Source organism: Populus trichocarpa, chromosome 1 (genome assembly GCF_000002775.5).
Source record: "Populus trichocarpa isolate Nisqually-1 chromosome 1, P.trichocarpa_v4.1, whole genome shotgun sequence".
In the NCBI taxonomy this organism is placed as follows: domain Eukaryota; kingdom Viridiplantae; phylum Streptophyta; class Magnoliopsida; order Malpighiales; family Salicaceae; genus Populus; species Populus trichocarpa.
The window spans coordinates 14,947,874-14,971,623 of NC_037285.2; the positions used below are offsets into that span (position 1 = coordinate 14,947,874).

At 33.1% G+C, this 23,750-nt stretch overlaps 2 protein-coding genes across 5 annotated transcripts; both read left to right on the forward strand.

The window, feature by feature from the left end:
* Positions 1-416: 416 nt before the first annotated feature.
* On the forward strand, positions 417-16,226 carry LOC7478122 (peroxisome biogenesis protein 1). 4 transcript variants are annotated; one of them, XR_002977347.2, is made up of 17 exons: positions 417-932; positions 1,055-1,228; positions 1,300-1,399; positions 2,902-3,387; positions 3,589-4,329; positions 5,256-5,347; positions 6,729-6,802; positions 6,994-7,216; positions 7,467-7,560; positions 7,677-7,831; positions 8,730-8,960; positions 10,750-10,950; positions 12,062-12,187; positions 12,269-12,330; positions 13,057-13,174; positions 13,937-14,235; positions 15,106-15,251. XR_002977347.2 is itself a non-coding variant. In XM_002298077.4 (17 exons), the coding sequence occupies exons 1-17, from the start codon at positions 732-734 to the stop codon at positions 15,520-15,522; spliced, it is 3,402 nt and encodes a 1,133-aa protein (XP_002298113.2). In that variant the 5' UTR covers positions 501-731; the 3' UTR covers positions 15,523-16,226. The 4 variants fall into 4 exon arrangements, 2 of the variants coding, with proteins under 2 accessions (XP_002298113.2, XP_024439312.1); XR_002977350.2 differs by lacking the exon at positions 15,106-15,251 and adding an exon at positions 14,400-14,807; XM_002298077.4 differs by lacking the exon at positions 13,937-14,235 and adding an exon at positions 15,484-16,226 and having other exon boundaries at positions 501-932; positions 15,106-15,390.
* A 5,134-nt stretch (positions 16,227-21,360) lies between these two features.
* LOC7478123 (uncharacterized) lies at positions 21,361-22,094 on the forward strand. The gene has a single exon (XM_024602218.2). It carries the CDS (start codon positions 21,502-21,504, stop codon positions 21,895-21,897), a length of 396 nt encoding a protein of 131 aa, XP_024457986.1. The 5' UTR covers positions 21,361-21,501; the 3' UTR covers positions 21,898-22,094.
* Positions 22,095-23,750: the final 1,656 nt, after the last annotated feature.

Sequence of the window (23,750 nt, forward strand, 5' to 3'; positions counted from 1 at the left end):
GTGGTATAAACCATGTTGTTTTATATTTTGATTTTTTTTATTTAAAATAAAATTAGTTTTATAATTTTGGATAATTTTGATGTGGTGATGTAAAAATTAATTTTAAAAAATTAAAACATTTTATTTTAATATATTTCTAAATAAAAAATATAACCTCAATTCCATCTTAAAACTTATGATGAAATGCTAAATAAGATGTAATGTTTCAGATTACTTCTTAAAAAATATATATATATATATATATTTTAAAATATTAAAATAATTTATATATATATAGTATAACATCAAAACAATAAAAATTTTAAATAAATATTAATTTGATTTTAAAAAAAAACTTTTTGTTTCACAGGAGCATATTGAAAGTCATGAAATTAAAAAAGAAAAGAAAAGACGGCAGTTCTACCAGTATCAAGCGTCAGTTGTGGGAGTCATCTTTTCCTCTTGTTCACAAGTCGTTCCAAACTCAAAGTCAGTAGATAAAAAGAAAGAAGCAAAGCCTCGAGAAGCGCAAAAAAAAAAAAAAACAGTCAGCTCATTAACCACCTCCTCCTCTCTCTCTCTCTCTCTCTCTCTCTCTCTATATATATATATATATATATATATATATATATATATATATATATATATATATATATATATATATCTTCTTCCGCTCTACTCTAATTAACTTAAAACAAAACACCATTCCATAGCTCTCTTTCTCCATCCTTTCCTCCTTGAGTTATCGAAAAATGGAATTCCAAGTGAAGCACGTGGGCGGTATAGAGAACTGCTTTGTCTCTCTTCCTATCAACCTAATCCAAATCCTTGAATCCACTCGCCGCCCTGCTCCTCTCCCTCCACTTCTCACTCTTGAACTACGCTCTCCGTCCGCCAACCGTCACTGGACCGTCGCTTGGTCCGGTGCTACCTCCTCCTCTTCCTCCATCGAGGTACCTCAATTTACATCTGATTCATTTTAATTTTTTTTAAACTGGAGCGTTAGTTAATCTAATGACTGCAAATTTCAAGGATTAATTGCTTCTTTTTTTTTTTGGTTATCTGTGGAGTGAAGGTTGCGCAACAATTTGCAGAGTGCATTTCATTGCCTGATCATATTAGTGTTCAAGTCAGGGCTGTTTCTAATGTTGTCAACGCGACTTTAGTAACCATTGAACCTCATAGTGAGGATGATTGGGAAGTTTTAGAACTTAACGCTGAACAAGCCGAGGCTTCCATATTAAAGCAGGTATTTCTTGCGCTATTTCTTTTCTTCTCTTTTTCTTTTTCTCCCATTTGAGAAATCATATCTGCTTGCAGGTGAGGATTGTCAATGAAGGAATGAGATTTCCTTTGTGGTTACATGGCGGCGCTGTCATTACATTCCTCGTGGTTTCAACATCTCCCAAGAGAGCGGTGGGTAAGATGATGTCTGCAACTTTCCACTCAAATTATAGTAGCTTGATGAAATTTCAGTGATTACCAGCCTTGCCTTTTTTTTTTTGAGTTGTGCTTTCTAGTTATGTGGTTTAAAGAATTTCATTTTTGTTGTTATCAATTTCTTATTTTGTATAATTTAGTTCTGGAATTAAACACTGATTTATCAATTCTTGAAATGATGCTGTGCTTTTGGATGTACATTAAAAAAAAAACGATTTTATTGAACTCTAATAATGACTCACATGAAGCTATTGAAGTACAAAAGTTGAGGTCTTACCACGTCCTATTACCAAACTGTGGCTTGTGATCTTGATAAATTCAACTGCAATACATTGCTTACCGAAGAATTGCAACTCGTTCCCCTTTCGTTAAGTTGTATTCTGCAGCTGCTCAATATTGTTATGGTATATTGTGAATCTATGTGGTTTGTTCGGGATTGCATTTGTATTCTGACCTCAAGGTAATTTTGGTGTAGAATTTTTGTCTATTTTTTTTAGGTTTAAGGGGCCAATAGATTTATGAGATAAGGTGTATTGGGGAGTCTGAGTCTAAGAGTGATATTTAAAAGAAAAATCTGGTTTGAACTCAATGTCAAGTTTGTTTGTGTGGGGAGTACTAGATTTCCCATCCCACACCCCCCCCCCCCACCACACACACACACACACACACAACACAAGTTAACTTGTTTCCAAATGATAGGATTCATAATACCTTGAAGGTACATTTGTTATGGTCTTAATTATGTATTTTCATATTAGAGTTTCGATTAATATAATGAAACAAGTGTATATAATTTACATTTTTCCTGTCTGCTATCCCCTCCCCCTCCTAAATTTGATAGATTTTACCGTGTAAAAAGAGACAACAAGCAGTATAAGACATTCTCTGACCTGGTATAAGAACATGTATACATACAAAGCACTTTCCAAAAGCTTTGATGGACACTTAATAATGATTCTAACCCATAACTATTCCCGGGGTCAAATTCACATAATCAACTTTTTTAGAGGATGCCCGTTTTATCCATATCTAACATCTTTTATAGAAAATTTCAGTTAAGGATATTCAATTTGGTCACATCATTTCAGCATTCTTTTCATCTGCAGGAGGTTGGAAAGAACTTCATTCACCATGTAACATATTAGCATTTTTCTTCCACTTTTATGTGTCTTCTATTCTTCCTTGTTACTGTGAAGGCAAGCTGCTGAAATTCTGCTGCTTTTGGCAAATTTATATAATAGATGCATTGATTTTTCTCATGCTAAGCTGTCATATGATCCTCAATTGAGCTCAGCATCCAATGTTGGAATTCACACCTGTATTAAAGAAATCTCCTTTTATACTCGTTGCAAGTCTGTGCATAATATTCCTTTTCTTTTTTATATGCTTTGGTTTTGATATCATTGGTTGTTGACAATTATGTTAAATTAAGGTTTGTCATGGGCTCCTAGTGTTAATCCTGACCTATGAGATTGTTTTCAGTTCAACTTGTTCCAGGAGCTGAAGTTGCAGTTGCTCCAAAAAGACGCGAAAAGGTTGTTAATAAACAAGATGCCACTGTGCAGTCTTATAATAAAGAAAGTAATATGGCAAAGGCCCTGTTGCGTCTTCAAGATTTAGACAGAAGATTGTTTCACAATTGTGATGTCAAAGGTGTTGAGCTGGCCACCGCACCCACTTGTGTTGCTTATATGCATCCTGAAACTGCTCAAATGTTTTCTTTAGATTCTCTGCAGTTGGTCACACTTGTTCCAAGATTGTCATCAAAAGATGGTGTTAAGACTCCTGATAGCGATGCATTGAGAGTGAAAAGTGCCTCTCCCAAGGAAGCTAACAATGGAACTTTAACTGACAAGAAAGAATTTCATCAAGCAATTGTCCGCCTTTTGTTTTCCGATTCAGTGGCTAAAGGACATGTAATGATAGCTCGATCCCTTCGTTTGTATTTGAGAGCAGGGCTGCACTCATGTATGTTAATTATTCTGAGCACTCATTGATCTTATCTATGTTCCTTTATACTGTTTTATTTGCTTTTATGTGAACCTTCATTTTTAGCTTTAAAATGCTTCAATAAGGATTTTGTTCCTCTCTTAACAATTATGACTCCTCAATTGATTTTTTTATGCCATACTGTGCAGTTTTGAATTTAGAATATTCTTTTGTTTTCAGGGATTTATTTAAAGGGATGGATTACTGATTTGAAGGACATTGCATCACTTTCACTTTCTCCCTGTTACTTTAAGATGCCTGGACAAGATAAGCCCGTTGAGAAGCCTGGTCTAGAACTGATTGACATCGATAAACTTCAGAAACCAAGAAAAACTAGCTTGGACACCTATATGGATGCTGTAGATTGGTCAATCCACGACAAAATTTTTGCTTCTCTGTCACAAGACTTTCCTTCTAAACAGGAAGAAGAGACTGGTTATCTGCCTGATAATAAAAAGGGATTGAGAAGACTTCTTCAAGCATGGTATCGTGCACAGCTTGATGCTATTGCTTCAACTTCTGGGGTGGAAGTTAATTCATTAATTGTAGGTAAAGAAACTTTACTTCACTTTGAAGTGAAAGGATATGACTTTGGGATTGATAGGAAGACCAGGGAAAAGGCATCTTCTTATTCAAATGGATCTCTAAAGAACAGAAATAAGACTGGTGGAACGCAACTTGAATTCTTGTATGTACTGAGTATTCCTGAGGAATCTGTGCACGGAATAAAGGTTAATGCATACAGTCTTGCCTTCAATGAAAGAAAAAAGGATAATCTTGGAGTAGGGTTGTTTGAAAGGCTGAAACTAGGTGGCCCTGTGTCCTTCTATTCTTTGAAGGAAAGTAACTCTTTTACAGGGTTTAGTTCAAATGCTTCATCTTTGAGCTGGATGGGGACAACTGCTTCTGATGTGATTAACAGTAGGTACTTTCTCTCTATGCTTCTAATTGCAGTGCTTGAAGTTCTCAGGGAAGCCTTTATCATGTGGAATTTTGTTGTTCATGAGCATATAGTGTAATGATCTACATTCCTTTGTTATATATGTTTTCCAGATGCTAACAGAACACATACACATGATAATGAGGAATAATGACAATCTCTACTGTCATGTTTGTTAAGACACGGAACAATCTCAAGGTGGATGTTGAAGCCAGTTTTCTGCGCACAATACTGGATACCTTCTTTCTACATTGATATTAACTTTTCTTAGCATGTCGAACTGGGGTCAGTAATTGTCTAGTTGCACTTTCACCTTGATCTTCTTCCGTTCTTGACAGAGTGACTGTTTGAGTAAATATTTATGTGGTGAACCTTTTCTGTGGTTTTGGTGAATTGGAATTTTCTTAGAGCCCGTAATCATGTGTTCTATAATTGTTGTTTGATCTAAAAGAAAAAGAAAAAGAAAAAGCAGAAGAAAAGTTTGGATTGTTAGTGACTGTTTATTTTACTAGCTGGATTAGTGTATACAGTCTATCGAATGCTATTTAGAATTGAAGTTAGCTTTATTGCTTAAAGTTATGTTGTGGCTTTCTCCTGTATTCTCTCTCGATCTTGTTTTTTTTTTTTTAATCACGATGCTTGATTATTTTGTGTTTGCATGCATCTTTGTATTGTGACAAAGTAGCTTGATGAAACATCTATGGATTGATTTTTCCAATATTTTTGCCATAACATGGTCATGCCAAACTGCATCGTGTGCTCGTGCTGGCACCCTATGCAGCTCTCAATTTTTGTTGCGCTTAATTTTCCTACTACTGACACGCATCACATGCCCCACCAAGGTGTAAAGAATTTTCTCCTTTCCCTGTTAATAGTTTAAGTTGATTACAATTTTATCTCAATGCAGGATTGATGGTGTTGTTATATCCTCCTTATAGCACGTGGTTTAATACATACAATCTTCCTCTGCCTGGGCACATTCTAATATATGGACCTCACGTGAGTTTTATCTCTTTGATTTTAGTGAAGTTATCTATAATTTGATGTGTGATATACAAAATATGCTCATTATCACTGTCAAACCAAACATGACTGCACTGCAGACAATAGTTTTATCATCCCACATTGTCCGTTTGGTTCAATTGTATGGAGATTTTCATCTTGAAGATGAATGAACTTCCTTGTAGGTGTTAGATGCAGATTATTTGTGTCATATGTCAGGGAACATGTTTAAATCACATGGTTATTTTTTGTCACCCTATGCCTAAGGGAATCAAATGTGCAAGCTGCCGGTTTAAGATGTGTAGATACGCTCATTTTGAACTATCACTCAGATACCGAGAATCGACAATATTGTTTTCATCCATGAAAAAAAAAGACAATACCTCTATCTGCTTGAAATTGTAACAGGTATCATTTGAATGTTGTAACAGGTATTAATAACACAAATAGATGAAAGGGTGCACATTGACTTTCTCTGAAAAAGCTTTATTGTTTATGTATTCGCATGGTGTACTATGTTTGGATGGTGACTGGTGAGAAGTGTCATAATCTCTAAAAACAATTATTGCCCCTATATTATTTTGGGATCAATTAGTCTTTCTGGCACCTTTTTTTTTTGAGCTTCAGTTGCATTTAGAGGTTTGTATTGATGTACCAAATGACAGTGGATAGATGAAGAATTTGAGGGTAGTGAAGATGTCATGGGATGAGGTAAGGGAGAGAAAAAGACCAAAAGAAAAACAGCAGAAATAGGAAAAGAGAAATGTAATGTTAAATCTCACGTCAATAGCCAATCTTGAAAGAGGGTATGCCAAAACATATGATAAGATGTTATAAAGGCATCAAGAACCTAATAGAATTTCAAATCAAGTTAGATTCTGATTATACACTGGAAAACATGTCCATGCCACTAAACTGGAAATACATTAGTAAGGAGTTCCCTAATTACAATTTAAAATGCGAGATAATCAAATAAAACCAATTTTGTCTTAATAATCCTAAATCCTACTTTGCTTCTTGTCATGAGAATTTAGTTGCATCAGATCTTGTCTTTTCTAGAGAATGGAAGATGACCTTTTTTTTTTTATCTCTATTTCCTTCTCTCCTTGTTTCTAATGATTTATTCAAGAATGAAATTCACCAAAAAATATAAAAAATATAAAACAATCAAAAGTGTAATCAAGTTCATAGTCCTTGACTGTTCACCAATGGAACTAAATCCTTCATTTCTAAAAAGTATCTGGATTTTGGCATGTTGATAAGTCTACATGTTCAATTGTCTATTTTTTTGTCATTGCTTTATCATACAAATCAAACATATTATTCCAAGAGTTATGTATCAGTTAATACAAGAGATTGAAATGTGTTTGCTTTTTAGGGTTCTGGAAAAACCACTTTAGCAAGAGCTGTTGCAAAATCCCTTGAAGAGCGTGAAGACCTCTTTGCCCACATGTGAGGAATTCTTTTTTTTAACACATTTGTGCAATTGTCTGTTTTTTTCTTCCTTTTAACTGGTAATCAAATCTATCAAATGTTTGTCTGTGTTAATTCTTGTGAACAAATTTAATCATAACAAGGCATAAGGGTGGCACACACAAACACATATTTTTTTGTATTGCTCTAATTTAGTTTTGTGCATGCAGAGTTTTTGTAAGCTGCTCTGGACTCACTTTAGATAAAGCCTCGGCCATTCGTCAAACCCTTTCTGCTTCCATATCTGAAGCATTAGATCATGCACCTTCCCTTGTCATCTTTGATGATCTGGATACCATTGTGTCAGCCTCTTCTGACTCTGAAGGATCACAACCTTCAACATCGGTTGTTGCGCTGACAAAATTTCTCTCAGATTTTATAGATGAATATGGGGTAATAAATTCGTCATGGTCTTTCCCTTCTTCCTGAATTGATAATATTGAAGCCATTGTAAATGTGTGTTCTGTTTTACTTTTGCATACAATGTGCAATTGGTCGATTCTAATGACAGTGCCTTCATATGCATGCATAATTATGATTGATTGGAAGACATCCACACTAGTAGAGGAACATTGGTTTCAGGTGACAAATAACACAAAATGGATCTATTCTGAACATGAAGATTTAATATGGCAATGTACAGGAAAAAAGGAAGAGCACATGTGGAATTGGCCCGATTGCCTTTATAGCCTCTGTGCAGACTCTGGAGAATATTCCACAGTCATTGAGCTCTTCAGGTCTGTCACTTTTTGCACTTAGAAAGTATGCTGTGAAAGGTTTCAGGTTACTAACACTTCCCTTTCTCTTCAGTTTGTCTTTTTTATACTGGTTTTGTGTCTTTGGATGTTTTCAGGAAGGTTTGACTTCCATGTGCAACTGCCTGCTCCTGCTGCCTCAGAACGCGAGGCTATATTGAAGCATGAAATCCGGAGGCGTTCCTTACTGTGTTCTGACGACATTTTGCTTGATGTGGCTTCCAAATGTGATGGATATGATGCATATGATCTGGTATTTGTTGTGATTCTGGATTTGGGATGTATCAACATTTTGTTCCTTTACTCTCTTCTTCTTCTGTTTTTTTTTTCCTTACAAATATATCATCTAAAATGATGATTTTGCAAGACAGTAAATCATTCAAAGTGGAAAAATAAACAATTCATAGGAAGGAATAACTTTTTTATTAACAAAAATTCATGAAAGAGCATGAATCAAACGCTAACATTCACAACAATTTGAAGCTCATTTATAAGTCATAGGAAAGAAGACGATGGCATAACACAACAGATATTCATGTGCTTGGTTTTCCTGAAACAAGGCCTTCATCTAGCATCTTCAACTACCAAGCAATTGTGATAAGCAAAACAAAATACTCAAATCTTCTTGAATTGAATTGGCTAGATCATGAATTCTCTACTCAGAAGGCAGTTGATACTGTTCTTAAAGTTGGTTGATGTGAATTTGGGTCTCTCATTTGTTGGCTGTCTCCTGTGCAATAGCTAGATTTCAAAAAAAAATTTTGTTGGAGCTTCATGTTTTTTGGCACTTTACTTAACATTTAATTTTATTATATACCCTTCCATCATTCTTGTAATGAAAATTGCATGTTATTTTAATGTGCTGGGTGGCTACTTTAGGTTTCTTCTTCATTGTCAGTTCATCACCATTCAAGCTTGTTTATGCTCACCTTCTCCATGATGAAGTGGGACATGTAATTTTATCAATCTTGCACAGGGCACATAGCTATTATTGCATTTAAACTTCAAATTTGTTGTCTTAAGTCTGTTGTGATACTTCTAAAATTGGTTATGTTAGCAAAATTCTTGGGAGTGAAAAACTGTGTTTGAAGCTACTTTTGTTGCACATGCATGAATTGTAATTTCTGATATGAAGCAGTTCAATGTATCAGGAAATATTGGTAGATAGAACTGTACATGCTGCCATTGGCCGATTTTTGCCTTCTCATTCTACTTTTGAAAAGCATGACATACCCACGTTATTCAAGGACGACTTCTCTAGGGCAATGCACGAGTTCCTTCCAGTTTCTATGCGTGACATCACTAAATCTGCCCCTGAAGGTGGCCGTTCTGGGTGGGATGATGTTGGTGGTCTTAGTGACATAAGGAATGCTATTAGAGAGGTATGATTTTTTATTTCAACATGTTTAATGATCAAAAATGATTTTATGATTATTGACTATATCATTTGCAGGTTGTGTTAACTGTTAATTTGTTGCTAACAGAAGATCAGCATTTCAATTATTTGCTTTCCCATTCATCTTAACTTCAAGTTGCAGGCTGTTTGAATATTGTGAAATGAGTATCACGCTAGTTGTAAGAAAAAAAGTGAGGCTTTGAAAAAAAGAAAAAAGCACCTCTAGGCTCTGTGGATTAATTAAATAGAGAGGAATGCAAGAACTTCTAATGGAATTGTGCCATCATAGGAAATCTTTTTGGTTCCTCTGGAGTTAAATAGTTCTCTAGATCGATGAGACAGCTCACTGCCCAGTAGTTTCAAATACTCATTTTGTTCCTCACCTTAAGGTGCATACTGCATAGGCATATGGCCTTGGTAAAGGTGTATCACTCAAAATAGAATTTATTTTCAAGCTATTATCAATTCCTTATATGCGAAAATGCAGTCTTCTATACAAGTTTGCTCACACTTCAGACCAATGAAAAACTGGAAAGTTTTTGGGAATACTATTAATTTGAGTGCCAAATGACCCACAATACTGTAATTAAAACTAGAAATGTTGCCAAAATTATAGTTGTCATAAAATTGAAAGCATGATGAAGAAGTTTATGAAAAATCTGAAGAAAACCTTATGTTAACTGTGAAAAGAATCATGATCCTCTCAGCCCATCCTGCATAGAAGAAGTTGTGTTTAGTCTTGATTTTATGATGGGTGAAATACTGGGGTTGGAAGACCTGTGAACATAGGATCTTACCAATGAGAAGTCGTGTTTCCAACTTTTTGACCTTTCAGGGCTTTCAAATTTGGATCATAAATTTTAGATAACCTGTGTGCTTATTGTTAGATATTTTGTATTTAGAGATTGCCACATCTCAATCACTGTGGTGCTGAAAATTGAGTTACCTAATTGAATGGATTTGAATAACAAAACACTTCTCTTCCCCATTATCCTTAATACTTGAACTTGATACATGATGCTCATATTAATACTAACAACTAGGCCATGGAGAGGGCTGGTATAGATGATTACTGTATATAGTATTTCAATTTATGACATATCTGTAGTTGAGAAACTCCATTCTTATATACCCCTTCGCTTTTTTGCGAAGTTGAATTTGATTGCAGTCTCTCATGCAAGTTGAAGGCAGTTTATGCAACAAAAATAGATACATTTGTGTTAATGACACTCCTTATCCTTCTAAAGGACATTTCTCTTTAGCAATTCCTTTTTATGTCAACTGTTTTGGATCATCTGATTCTACATTGAGTTTGTTGACTATGGTACTTAGGTTTGTTATACACTCCATCTGGTTTTCTGCTTTACTGTATAAGCTCCTTGCTCTGGTGATTGCTGCTTTGAATAAGCTCTTTTTGTTTCAATAATTTTTTCCCTGATAGCGCAAATGCTTTTGAAGGATTTGAAACATTGTGTAAAATATGTTTTTCTGACGGAAACCTGAGTGTCGGTCACACACAGTTATGCCTTTGTTTCATTCATTCAATAAGTAATGGATGGTGTCTAACCTTTTCGGTACTCTTAAAGTGGTCTTTCATTAAACACTAGCCTTTGGACTATCCAATGAAACAGTAATTCATTTATTTGTTTGGTGCTTTGTCAAATGTCTGCCCTCTAAAACTTGTTTGTGCCTTTAATTACTTTTTTTTGTGCCCTTTTCTTTTCCCATGTTTATTCTATGATAGGCTTGAAGTTGTTATTGTTAATTCTATGCAGATGATTGAATTGCCTTCAAAGTTCCCGAATATCTTTGTCCAATCTCCTTTACGCTTAAGGTCAAATGTTCTCTTATACGGTCCTCCTGGTTGTGGCAAAACTCATATTGTTGGTGCTGCTGCTGCTGCCTGTTCTCTTCGATTCATATCAGTGAAAGGACCTGAGCTGTTGAACAAATACATTGGTGCTTCTGAACAAGCTGTAAGAGAGCAATTAAACCTCCCTTCCCATTTTGAAATGAAAAATAAAATAAATAATTTCTTTTAAATTAGCCATTCTAGAACTTTTGACACTTCCATTGCATAATTTTCCTCATATCTACATACCCTAGCACAGTGCTGTAGTTTTTGTCCTTGTCAAGCCAGAACGCTAGCTCCTGAAATATTAATGGAATGGTAGTGAATTTACTTTTTATTGGGTCAATAATCTTATTTTCTTTCTTCCAAGTGAATTGAAGTTTTTGAAACTTTTTTTTTTCATCTATTTTTCTTTCCATGTATTCACATACATTTCAAAGGGTTTGCCACTGCATTGATTTGGAATTCTCTTCCTTGCTTATTGGTGTTGTTCAATATAAAAGTTCCTGGAGTGTATTGGAAGGATAAGAAAATTCTTTGCTTGCTTGAAGTCCAATGCTTACACAAAAATTTATTCTTGATGCATTTTGGCATACTGCTTTGTGAAGATTGTTGCTTTGAAAAACTTTAGCTCCACACTATGTAATGATGCTTGTAAGCCATATCCTTTTGTCAAAACAAATTCACACCACAAACGTTTTCCTTGCCAAACATTTTGTCTTCCTGTTATATCCTTTGACACATCACTACCATTTATTCTTTGTTGAATAGTCAGTTTGCAATTGTTTGTTAGATAGGTGGTAAGCAATCAGTTATGTATTGCACTCACTTTACATTTCCAGTATTGCTTCAACTGAAGAATACTGCATAATTTACTGATAATTTCATTATTAATATTCACTGATCATTGTTTGGCATAATTGATCAAAGAGTTTGTGGTATATCATGGAGATTCAAAAATATGCTCATGGAACTTGTGTGGATGCAGTATTTTATTATGTTGAAATTGATTAAAATAAGATATCAATATTACAATTGAGTGTGAACTCCTTTTGTTCTTTTAGTTGAATTCAATAATGCACTTTGATGGTGGTCTGCATTTGATTGTGTGATTTAATGACCCAGAAGTGAACTTGAGACCATAATAGGTTCCTGTATTGGAGTATGCCTGTGTTTCCTCCTTGTAAAAATTTAATGCATATTGACTGCTGGCAATGCCCTTGCTTTCACTACAGGTTCGTGATATTTTCTCAAAAGCTGCAGCTGCAGCACCATGTATTCTATTTTTTGATGAATTTGATTCCATTGCCCCAAAACGAGGGCATGACAATACTGGAGTAACTGATCGTGTTGTTAATCAAGTTAGTTTCTCATTTTGGTTTTTTCATCTTAAATGGTTTCTTTATCAATTTTTCTCACTTCTGAATTCTTCCTTTTCCCAGTTTCTAACTGAATTAGATGGCGTTGAAGTTTTGACTGGAGTTTTTGTTTTTGCTGCAACAAGGTTTGTTTCAATCTGGTGTATATACTTATTTCTGGTTCAGGTTCCACTCGAGACATTAATTACTTGGTACTAACAAGAGAGATTTTCTGCACTTGCAATCTATTGCATATAATTTAGTGCATGGTTTTGCTTGTAGCAGTCCATGGCATTTCCATTTTCAGAAAGCAGATACCAAATGATGGATACCTTTTTTTGGCTGAATACTAGTGTTAGCTTCCTGTGCTGATTAGAGAATGTCTTCCCATCCTTACTGTATTTTCTTCTCTTCCTATTTTCATAAATTTTACTTTCGTCCAAATGAGAAGGTGGAAGGAATTGGGTGCCATAAAATTACATGTTGTAAAAATTGACTCCTGCAAATGAAATAATTGAATTATTATAAGGGATATAAAGAAATTGTTCTAGATTTGTTAATTTCAATGGAGGATTGCCACTGATGATTGGCGATGCCAGATAGATGTGTTGCTAATGGATTCTTGTTCTTTTGCATAAATTTGGTTTCAAAATTGACTTTAATCATGTATTTCATTCAGCATCTCATGACTGGATATCCAGTGATCTAATTTTTAGCATTTTGTGGGAATTTGTTATTAAATGTTTACAGCTCCATGATTAACATTGATTCTGACAAATTTTTGTTCCCTGGTTTGTTAATTAGATTTTAATGACTCTTTGAAGACTAACATTCTACTATTCCTGTTTTCCCATTATCAAATGATGAAGCAGTAGACCAGATCTACTTGATGCTGCGTTGTTGAGACCTGGTCGGTTAGATCGCCTTCTTTTCTGTGATTTTCCATCTCGGAAGGAGAGGCTGGAAATCCTAGCAGTTCTTTCTAGAAAGGTGAGTAATACTGCCCATTTGTAACCTTTTTGTTTTAGATAAGAAAAAAAATGTATCAATTGCAAAAAGAATTACCAAAGCTCGATGAAATTTGCAACTTCTCTTAGCCAGCCCCACCCCCCCCCCCCCCCCCCCCCATCTTTGTCTTTCTAGATTCCTACTGAATTCTACATACTTAAATGAGAATAGACCCTTAACACAAACAATAAGAATTGCCCCCTTTAATGTTAGAGAATTACTTCATTTGTGTCAAAAAGTCAATTTGCACATTGTGTTTCATTTTGGTCAGTTCACCTAATTTGGCCCAAATATGGGCCAGTTTACTGCAATTAAAAGAAAGTGCTCGTTAGGTATTGTTGACGTGAGTTTCGCTTGACAAGCTCACATATTTTTTTATAGAATTAAATAAAACGTGAATTCGAACAAGAAAAATAGATATGAATTCTAAAGATCTCCATCTAAGGTAGAGTGTACTCTTCCATTCAAATAAAAATTTTGAGAGTTTCCAATCTGATCTTCCCAAAGCTTTCAATTACCACAACTTTCCATTCCATCAATACATAACTATAATCCCCACAATCTTTTGCTATTGAAACTCAATGCTAAAACCCATTTTTAAATACAATCTCAACCATCTGTCATAATCCAAAATCCATTTCAACTCAAGTTTCTGTATATTCTTGCCACTACCATGACTTATCCATGATTTAACCTCCACTGCCATTACAATGCTGTCTACTCCTCTGGCAACAACCTGTGAAGTTCTTTCAAAATCAACGTTGTTTAAATCAGCATTTCATCAAACTCAAAGAGTGCAACTCGTGAGATGAGAGGATAAAGAGAAGCTAGCAGAAAGCTAAATTATACGAGTCTGCAACAAAGAGTAGACCAAAAACCAGCAACAAAATCACAGCAATGCTTGAGTACACATTAGAAAAAGCTGCTCAAATGAAAACCCAGCCATGTAAGAAACGATGGAGTTGAAAAGTACTGTTGAAAAGGAGTGGATATGGAGCAGCTGATTGGGGTTGTGAGGAAGATGCAAATGAGATCATATGGAGGTGAGGTTTCACCACAACTTTGAAACTTGTTGATGGATTTTTATGTTGTTTGGTTGATGCTGACAATAGCTAAAGAGGCTTCAGGACTTTGATATTCAAGATTTTATACCCAACAGCAGAGTTTGATTTGGGTCTCATATATTGGTGCTGTTGTTGTCTTGAAGCTTGGAGAATATGGAAGTGATCTGAGAATCCAGAATTTAGACATAATGATCAAGAGAATTGGTGTAGAGTAGGAGTGGAAGAGATAGGTTGTTGAGTTTGTTTAATTTTAATTGCCTTGGTTTTGTTTAATCAGCATTGTTCTTTGGAGTCTTAATTAACTTTGTTTTGCATAAATTAATTTCTCTCAGTTTTTTGTGTATAAATTAATTTCTCTCAGTTTTTTGTGTATTTCTTTTGTCTACATGATGTAATTAAGTGACCACATGATGCCTTTATTAAACTGGAGCCAACTGGGGGAATTGTCCCATAGTTTGGCCAAATTATGTGAAATTGACCAAAAATAAACATGGGGTGTACATTAACATGTGGAAATAAACATGAGGGCTAAATTGAGGTCTTTCTCTTAATCTTATTGCAATAGAAACTCTTTTGAAAGAGATTAATAGTAGATCAAATAGTATGCTGTATTTGTGGTAGCTTTTGTGTCCGTATAAGGTGAAATAGAAATTATGTTGCTTTTTGAAAAAAAGAAGTGTAATCTTTGCCGCTAAGCTTCCAGAAAGACCAACTGCTGTTTGGAAATCAACATAAAAATTGCAAAGGTTCATTTTTTATGGTCATGTTGTTTGATTTTTGGCATCAACTTAGGTGCTCTATTTTCATATATCTGTATTCTCAAACTTTGCCATCTAAAAATCAATGCAGCTGCCTCTTGCCAATGATGTTGACATAGAAACAATAGCTGGTATGACAGAAGGATTTAGCGGTGCTGACCTACAAGCTCTTCTCTCAGATGCGCAGCTTGCGGCAGTTCATGAACATTTAAGCAGTGCAGACATGGGCGACCCTGGTAAAATGCCAGTCATAACTGATGATCTTTTAAAGACCACTACTTCCAAAGCAAGACCATCGATATCTGAAGCTGAGAAGCAAAGACTCTTTGGTATTTATAGCCAATTCTTGGATTCAAAGCGATCTGTTGCTTCACAGGTTCCGCTCTCTCTCTTGGAGTCCCATCTAGTGCACTTCTCATTTTCTGTCCTTTCAATTGAAGCTCAGTACTAACAAATTATTTGTCTGCAGTCAAGGGATACAAAAGGCAAAAGAGCTACTCTAGCATAAGAATCTTCTGAGGGCCAAGCAACAAAATCAGTCATGTAACTTATACTTGACAAATAAACAAGTGCTTCTACTCAATATCATGGATGGAGCCTGTGCAATCTTTTCCGGAAAAAAAATTAAAAATCAATAGTGCAATTTGTTCCCAATTTAAGATCTAATCAGAGACCTTGTCATCCTCATGACTTTCTCTATATACTATATAGAATTGGATTGTTCATTCTTCGATAGTTAATAGATATGTTGATGTATGAGTACTGTAAAGTGGATATAGCATAGAGCACTTGCTTATACAGTTCCGTCCATTATTATGTACAACTGTAGACATAACCAGGGACAAAGGCACGTAGCGAAGGTTCGCTCAGCGCATCCTTTTCTCAAACGCGCACCTGCACTTGACTCGGATGGTAGGGAATAAGAGAACTAAGAAGTCCATTTCTTTTGTGCTTAGGAAAGCAAGAAAAGTAAGCCCATGGGAACGTGATGGAATGAAGAAACTGGGAGGCTTTCCTTGCAATTGTCGAAAGACCTCCCTCATGAGGTACAATTTCAACCATCTTTTGTTGATGATCCAGCATCCTTATGAGTGACAAGGTTATAGTTGAGACTTGAGCAGTTATCGTAATGGAGGTCTTTAGAGACTTATTTTGACGATCAACAGTTTTTGTGAATAAAACATTAAGAGGACAAAGGTCGATTTCTTTTAATCATTTTCGTATGCTTCTCTAATTGGGGTTTTTTTTATCAAGGGTTCCATCGTTGTCTTTGTGAACCCGCGGTCAGCCCCCCCCAATTCCTTGACCTGGCAAAAGAAGAATGTTCTAGTTTTGTAGCCTGATTTTGAATGGCTCAACTTAAACAATATTCTTAGAGGTTGAAAAATATGTAAGAGATAAAAGGTAAGTTCTTAAGATGTAGTATTTTGATGTGGACTTTTAGGATAGATTTCAATAAATGATTATTTATATTGTTCTTACCAACTTGTACATAAAAAAGACAAAAAAAAAAAAAAAAAAAGAGTTGCACCACACTATCTTTTTATGCAAAGCAAGTTCGTAGTGTCAGTTCGTTCTTCAAATTTCGTCAGATGTTTCTTCAATTATATATAGAGAGAGAGAGATCAGAAAGAATTGAATAGAGAGACAAATGGAGTTCAAGTGTTTGATTAAAGAAAGTATGGCAGGATGGAGTGACGGGTCATGATTAATCTTTTTGGATAGGACTGAGAAATTCTTCATCTAAAGAAAGTATACAAGCTGAAGCTGGATGTGATTAAAATTGGAGAACATAATAATAACATGGCTGTATATGTAGCTGTACTGTAATTGATCGGTCGGAAGCAATTCTAAAACATGCCTGACTGATCCACTTCATTTCACTTGATCCAAACAACTCCACCATACACAAATTTCTTTCGCCCAGCTGACGGAGGATTGACAAGGTTCCACATTTCTAACTTGTATAGACCTACTACTAGGCTGGGGTGTCCTGTTTTGCCACGAGTTGAATTTGTTTTTTATATAAAAAAATAATATTTAAAGATTGAAGTTGAAATACTAATAATAATAATAATAAGAGATAAACTATAATTTTCAGGGGAGAAAAAAAAAATTAACCAGCGATAAAATAAACTACCAATGCCTACACGCGCTGCTCTAGATGAAATAGGACTTAGTAGCGCTTTCAATATGCTAGGGGGCACTGCACATATCTTTTGGTGCTCTGCTTGTGCCTGTATTTTTTTAGTCAAATATCAAATCCTCTATCAATTGACTTGATAATTATACAAAAAAATATTGTGAAAAGATTAAAAAAAAAAAAAACTCTTAACTCTAGGTTTAAAATCTTGGCTTTAAAGAGTTTTTTCGTCGTTTCAGTATATATTTTAATTGTTTTATTTTTTTATATTTAGATAAATATCAAATTGTTTTTTAGCTATATTATAATAATAAAAATATTATTGTAAAAGTACAAAAATACTTTTTAATACCATGTTTTGTTTTTTTACTTTCAATAATATTTTAATTATTTCATTATACAATTAAAAATATAAAATACTTATTTACTTCTGCTAAATTTTGCGACTATAATTAGACCATACGATAAACTTCAATATTTTTAAAAGTTAATATTAAATCAATATTTTAGCTTCGGAGCTAAAGTGTTTTCCGAATGAGTTTTAGCTTCTTTTAGTATTCTTAGCAGTGTGAATTTAATGAAGACATCTGCCAAAAATATAATACCTTTTTCCCGCTTCCACATCTTCCCATTTGTGCCCCTCCCCCTGTAACAAAACAAACTCAAATAAATATAATGAGTACAACTTAACTGCTGAATTTGTTTTTTAAAAATCACTCGAGTATTATAAATTTCAGGACTATTAAAAAATTATATAATTATTAATTTTAAAATTTTAAAAAATTAATCCAAATACATATAAACTAGTTCGGATACTTACTATTAAAAAAAAAAAACTCAGAGGGTGAGATGCACATAATATTTACAGGTTTATTCAACAAGATGAAGAGGCTTGGAATCCACAGTCAGTGTATATATTGACATTGGGCCTCTTTAGCTTGGAATGCCCTACGATTCAAGTTGTCAAAAAAAAACACTACAAATACAAAGATGTGTTGTCTAGAAAGTGAAATTTGATTTTGTCGTCGATGACCTAATTTTGTTTCTTGGGGGTGTCGCTGTTCATATCAAAATTATTTTAAGCGTGCCTTCTAGTTTCATTTTCTTCAAAAAACAAAGATCCAATCACGATAAATAAAATGACTGGTGGTGGTGACTCTTCAATTGTTTTTTTTCCTTAAAAAATACATTTTTTTAATTTAAAAAAAAAAAACTAGTCTAAGTTGATGGGCAAATTACCTCAAAAATATCATTATCATGACAAAAATAAAGAGGAAAGCTCCAAATGCATTCTTAGACAAAAACAAAGGAAAAACGCAAGGTATATTCGCAGAAAGTGGGTATGGAGCTTCCATTGAAAACCATTAAAAATTGGACTCTATCAAAGGGTAATTTTATATAATATTTTGCATTTGTTTTTCCATGGAAGATTAATTATTTATTGCTTATAGAATTCATACTTTAGCATCAATCATCTAACAAATCAATTTGTTTAAAATTTTAACTTAAGAAGCTTTATTTGTTAATTATATTTCTTCAATAGGTGTTCTTTCCCTCTCCATCTTTTTATCATCTACTCTCTTTTTTCAAAAAATAAAAAAGGAGTAGAATTACTTGAGGTTATTTAAAAGAAATCGATGCTCACCTTTTAATTAGTGTGTGTTGATGTAGTGATGAGTCAACATCTAATTAGATTTTATTGTTAATAATGTTTTAAAATTCAATATGATAAAAAATAAAATTTTTTGAATGTTTGGATAGAGAATAATCATATATTTATGTTCTGACATTAATATGGTTCTGGTGTTAATATTATTATGTAATAGATATTTATCCTTTATTCATATGGTGGAATCAATATTTATGCTTCATTAACACTATCAAGAGAAAATGATGTTTCAATCCCTTGATTTAAGCAACTTGACAAAGTTTAAATGTTATATATATCATATAAATCACATAGGTAAAATGTTCATATTTTTTTACTCTCTAAATGGTTCATATTCTTATTTACAGAGCATTTATTATTCACAACTAAGAACAAATACTCTTGTTATTAGAATTTTAAGTTTATTCTCTTATTTAATACAATCATGTATTAAGATTTACTGACTTTACCATTAGAGAATCCTTAAATCCTATTAAAATATACTGTTTTGTAGGTTTTATTACTAATCATCAATTTCATGAACTAAGAAGAATGAAATATTAATGTAATCATCAACTATCCAAATACTTAATAATTTTTATTTCTGAGCATATTGAATTTTAAAATATCATCACAACGAAAACAAAAACGTTGATTTCTTAAAATATTTTATATATTATATAAAAATAAAAATAATAAAAAATAGCACTTAAAATCAACAATAACAATAGCAAAAATCAATATTATGCAGGAATATAAGAAATAAAACAAAAGGACAGACATCGGGCTGCTTCTTTTTGTAATATAAGTAAATGTATATGAATATTAAAAACCAAACTTTTTCAATGATTATAATCATGGTTATGAAAGGATCACTGATAATATCATTTTTTTTCTTTCAATGTTAATTATTCATACGTATCAGCTTATTAATTTGTTATTTACAATAAAATATATATTTTTAATTTAGAAATAATAATACCATATTTTCTTGTAATTAGAATTACAAAAAAAAAACATAATATTTTTGAAGTATCCTTACCTCCTAGCATTAAACCTTATTTTCACTTACTCTTTTGCCAAAGAATAAACTATATTCTTATAAGATGGATTTATCAAAATCCTAATTCTATCTCTTACAGCTAAAAAAATCTCGATTTCACCTCTATAATTCTTAAAAAGTTTTACTTGTTCCCTTCACTATAAAATATTTATAACAGACAAAAAAATTACTTATTTTTATTTTATTTTCCTTACTTTTCTTTCATTTTTCTTATTAAATTCTCATTTATGCTATAACATCTTATGAAAACACTTAACACACACAAAAAAAACCCTCTAAAACCAAATTTAAAATTGGCTATTTAATTGTAAAGGATGAAATAAAAATAAATGAATAACATTGAGAATTTTAAACTAATTGAATTGTTTAGTTTATTGAAAAAATAAAATAATAAATTGGTCATGGGAGCAAAATAATCTTTTCTATAGGATTTTTTTTGTCATTATTATATTAAATAAGGACACATTGATATTTTTTTATATTTTGTATACATAATAAAATGACTTAAATAACTTTAAAAACAACAAATAAAACCGATTCCAGTAGATTTTTTTTTCTTTCATGCTTTGATTGCACAATATAACGATTAAATTTCTCTTAAAAGAAAAGGAATTAAAATTGGTGTCCATGAGAATTTTTGTATTTTTTATAATGGTTTTTTTTAGTTATAATCAATTTAAATAAGAGAAAGTTCATCCTTTTAACAAATATAAATATAATTAAAAAAATAAAAGTGGTTGACACGTGCTTAATATTCTTTAACAAATGAGAAATACATGCGCTTTTTGGACAACACGTGCAACACTTCTTGACACTCAAACAACACCTTCAGATAATGAAAGCATCGCATCCTTCTCTTCCCGGTGGTTAGATGCATGGGCACGCAGAAGTAATAGTTGGGCTTTGATAGACCTTTTGTTTTTTTTTTTCTCTCTCTTCTCGTTTTAGATTTTATGACAACATTTTAAAAAATCATATATGCTATGTCAATTTATATTTTTATTAATTTTAATTTTTAATTTTTTAAGTGTTATTTATTTTTTATTTAATGATTTTTTGAGTTGATTTATTATTTTAATATATTAATATTAAAAATAAAATTTAAAAGATATCACGGGTGAAGTAAAATGATCATATCATACTATCCATGTCTTGCTTCTCAACTCCGCCACGCATCACTCCATTTTTTTTCCAATAACGACCTGAAAAAGTGAACCCTTTAACATCCTATAAAAGCAAAAAAGGCCCCAAATTTGACCCCTCATCTTCCTTTTTCCAACAACCTTCCACGTGTTCAATCTTATCCGCTTCTCCGGATCTTTAATCCTCTACATCCCTCCTCACTCACCACAAATCATACTCGCTTTAATAATTGTACCATAAACCTCAAAACAGTGTCGTACAAGTTCATGAAGCTATACCCGTAACAATAAATGCATACACTTAACCGTACGTGATCATAGCTTACTACCTTAAAATTTTATCCTAGACCTGCTCCCCGCTCCACTTGTTGTTCCCTTTTCTCTCCCTGTCTTCAACGCAGCACTCACTCAGTCTCTCTCAAACTTTCCTATCCTCTCTACACACACTCTCTCTCTAGAAAAATCTAAAACTTCGATCAGTTTTTCTCATCATGGCCTCTGTACTCACTTTCGCTTGCTCCGTCCCAGCTCCAGTCCGAGCATCATCCGGATCTCCCAGGACACCCGACCCGTATGGCAAGAAGTCCGGTTCTTCAACCTGGTGGTCCCCGCTTTTTGGTTGGTCTTCCTCTCCTGATTACCTTAACGGCAATAGTATTGCCGGTGGCACAGGCGATGATGTACCCGATAAGGAATCCGGGTTATCGGGTTCGGACCAGGAACCAGGTCGTCCCAGATCGAGGTTCGCCCTTGGATCGTTCACTGAGGAGAAAGCGAAGCAGCTTAGAAGGAAGACTTTGGAGGGCAGTACGTTCCACGATATGATGTATCACTCGGCGATCGCGTCTCGTCTGGCTTCGGATGGATCGGGTCGGCAGGAGAAGTAAACCGGACCTCCGGTTGGTAAGTAAAAACCGGGAACCCCACGTTTTAATTGTGGGACCCAAAAATTTGTCGAAATGAATATTTAGAACGTCTATTTTGTAAATGATGATGAACTGGCTTTGATAGCGTGATAAACTGTCGTTGGATCTTTGCCGTTAATAGTAGTTGATGAATGACATGGCAAACTCTTGATGCATTAGATGTCATGATGAAGAATTGATGTGTGATGTGTCGGCGTGTGATCTAAGCACGTGTTGTTCTCTATTTTTGTTCCTTGTAAGAACCAAAAGATCTAGGGCTACGCGACGAGGGAGCCAAACCTAATTGTCAATCATACCTCACCCTATCAGATTCGACCCTGAAGTCTTTATTTGATGGGCTATCTCTAGAAAACGAGAAGCACTGTTAGGATTTCTATTATTGGTTTTTATTTGAAAATATATTAAAATAATATTTTTTTTATTTTTTAAAATTTATATTTGATATTGTTATATTAAAGTAATTTAAAAATATAAAAAATTAACTTGAAGTCAATTTATTTTTAAAATCTTTTTAAAAAGTATGGATGGATGATATAATGTAGACAGAACGATGTGGATATCATCGAAATTGAATTTGTTTTTGGCTATTTCGTCTAGCACTGACCTAAGGACGGCTACACATGCTGGTGTTGATTAGTGGACTATAGTAGGGTTAGGATAAATTATTCGGTAGGTTTAGTTTATTCATGGAATATCCCAATAAACCGTACAGTAAACACCTAAATCCAAACGTCGTCGTCGTCATCATCTAGAATCTATTTGTAAATTTTTAATTACAGTTACAAAGAAAAAGAAATCTAAAAAGCCAACAAAAAAAAGTGAAGAAAACATTGTAGTTTCCTGTTGGGATTTTTTTTTTATTTTTTGTAAAAAATTTATAACTTGAGCTTGTTATTGGATTTTGATTAGTTTGTTATTGGATTTTCTTGGTGTTAAAAAAGTTTGACATTTTAGTTTTATATTTTTTTTTTTGTGTTTCTCGAGAGTCATTGGAAAATAACAAAGAAGAGAGAAAACACAATTAACTAGATTATAGGAGCAAAAGATGAATTTAGTGTCAATATGTTTTTTTAACGAGAAAAATGCTATTTAGATATTTTTGAACTTTTATATCAATAGGAAAAGTAGATAATGATTGAAAAAGAACTTTTTTATTTAATCTTGTGTTTTTAAATTAATTTAGGGGTGTTTTAAATTGAGAAATTAGTTATAGAGATTCTAATAGTGTTTATTAGATATTTTTAGATGAAAATAGATTTAAAAATGGTTTTCTTAGGTCTAGAAAATCAAATTCTAATTTTTTAACCTGTTTTTTTTTGTGTCAAAATATAGACAAGTAAATAAAATGTTATCTATTTTATTTTAAAAATAAAAAATAAAAGGGTGGAGACATCTTGAATAATAATAAAAAAAATAAAGAAGATCAAGGATACAAGTCTAATCTTGTATGTTTATACATGTTGGGCTTATTGGGCTAGGCTCGTGAGTCTAATTTATAGGTTTATTTTTTCTATGTTTTTTTTTCTAATTATAATGCATTATAAAAAAAAAATTTAAAGAACATGATATTTAAATTATTATTCAATTTTTTGATGATTCCTAAAAATTCATATTATATATTTTTAAAAGGAATGTTAGCAATTTCTTCAATATATATATATATATATATATATATATATTATTTTAATTATTTTTAACTTATTTTTAAGATCATGATAGATTTTTATTTAAAAAACAATACTTGCTATTAAAAAAATATGCTTTCATTAAATAATAATTATGAGATGCTTTAATAATAAAACTAAAATTTAATT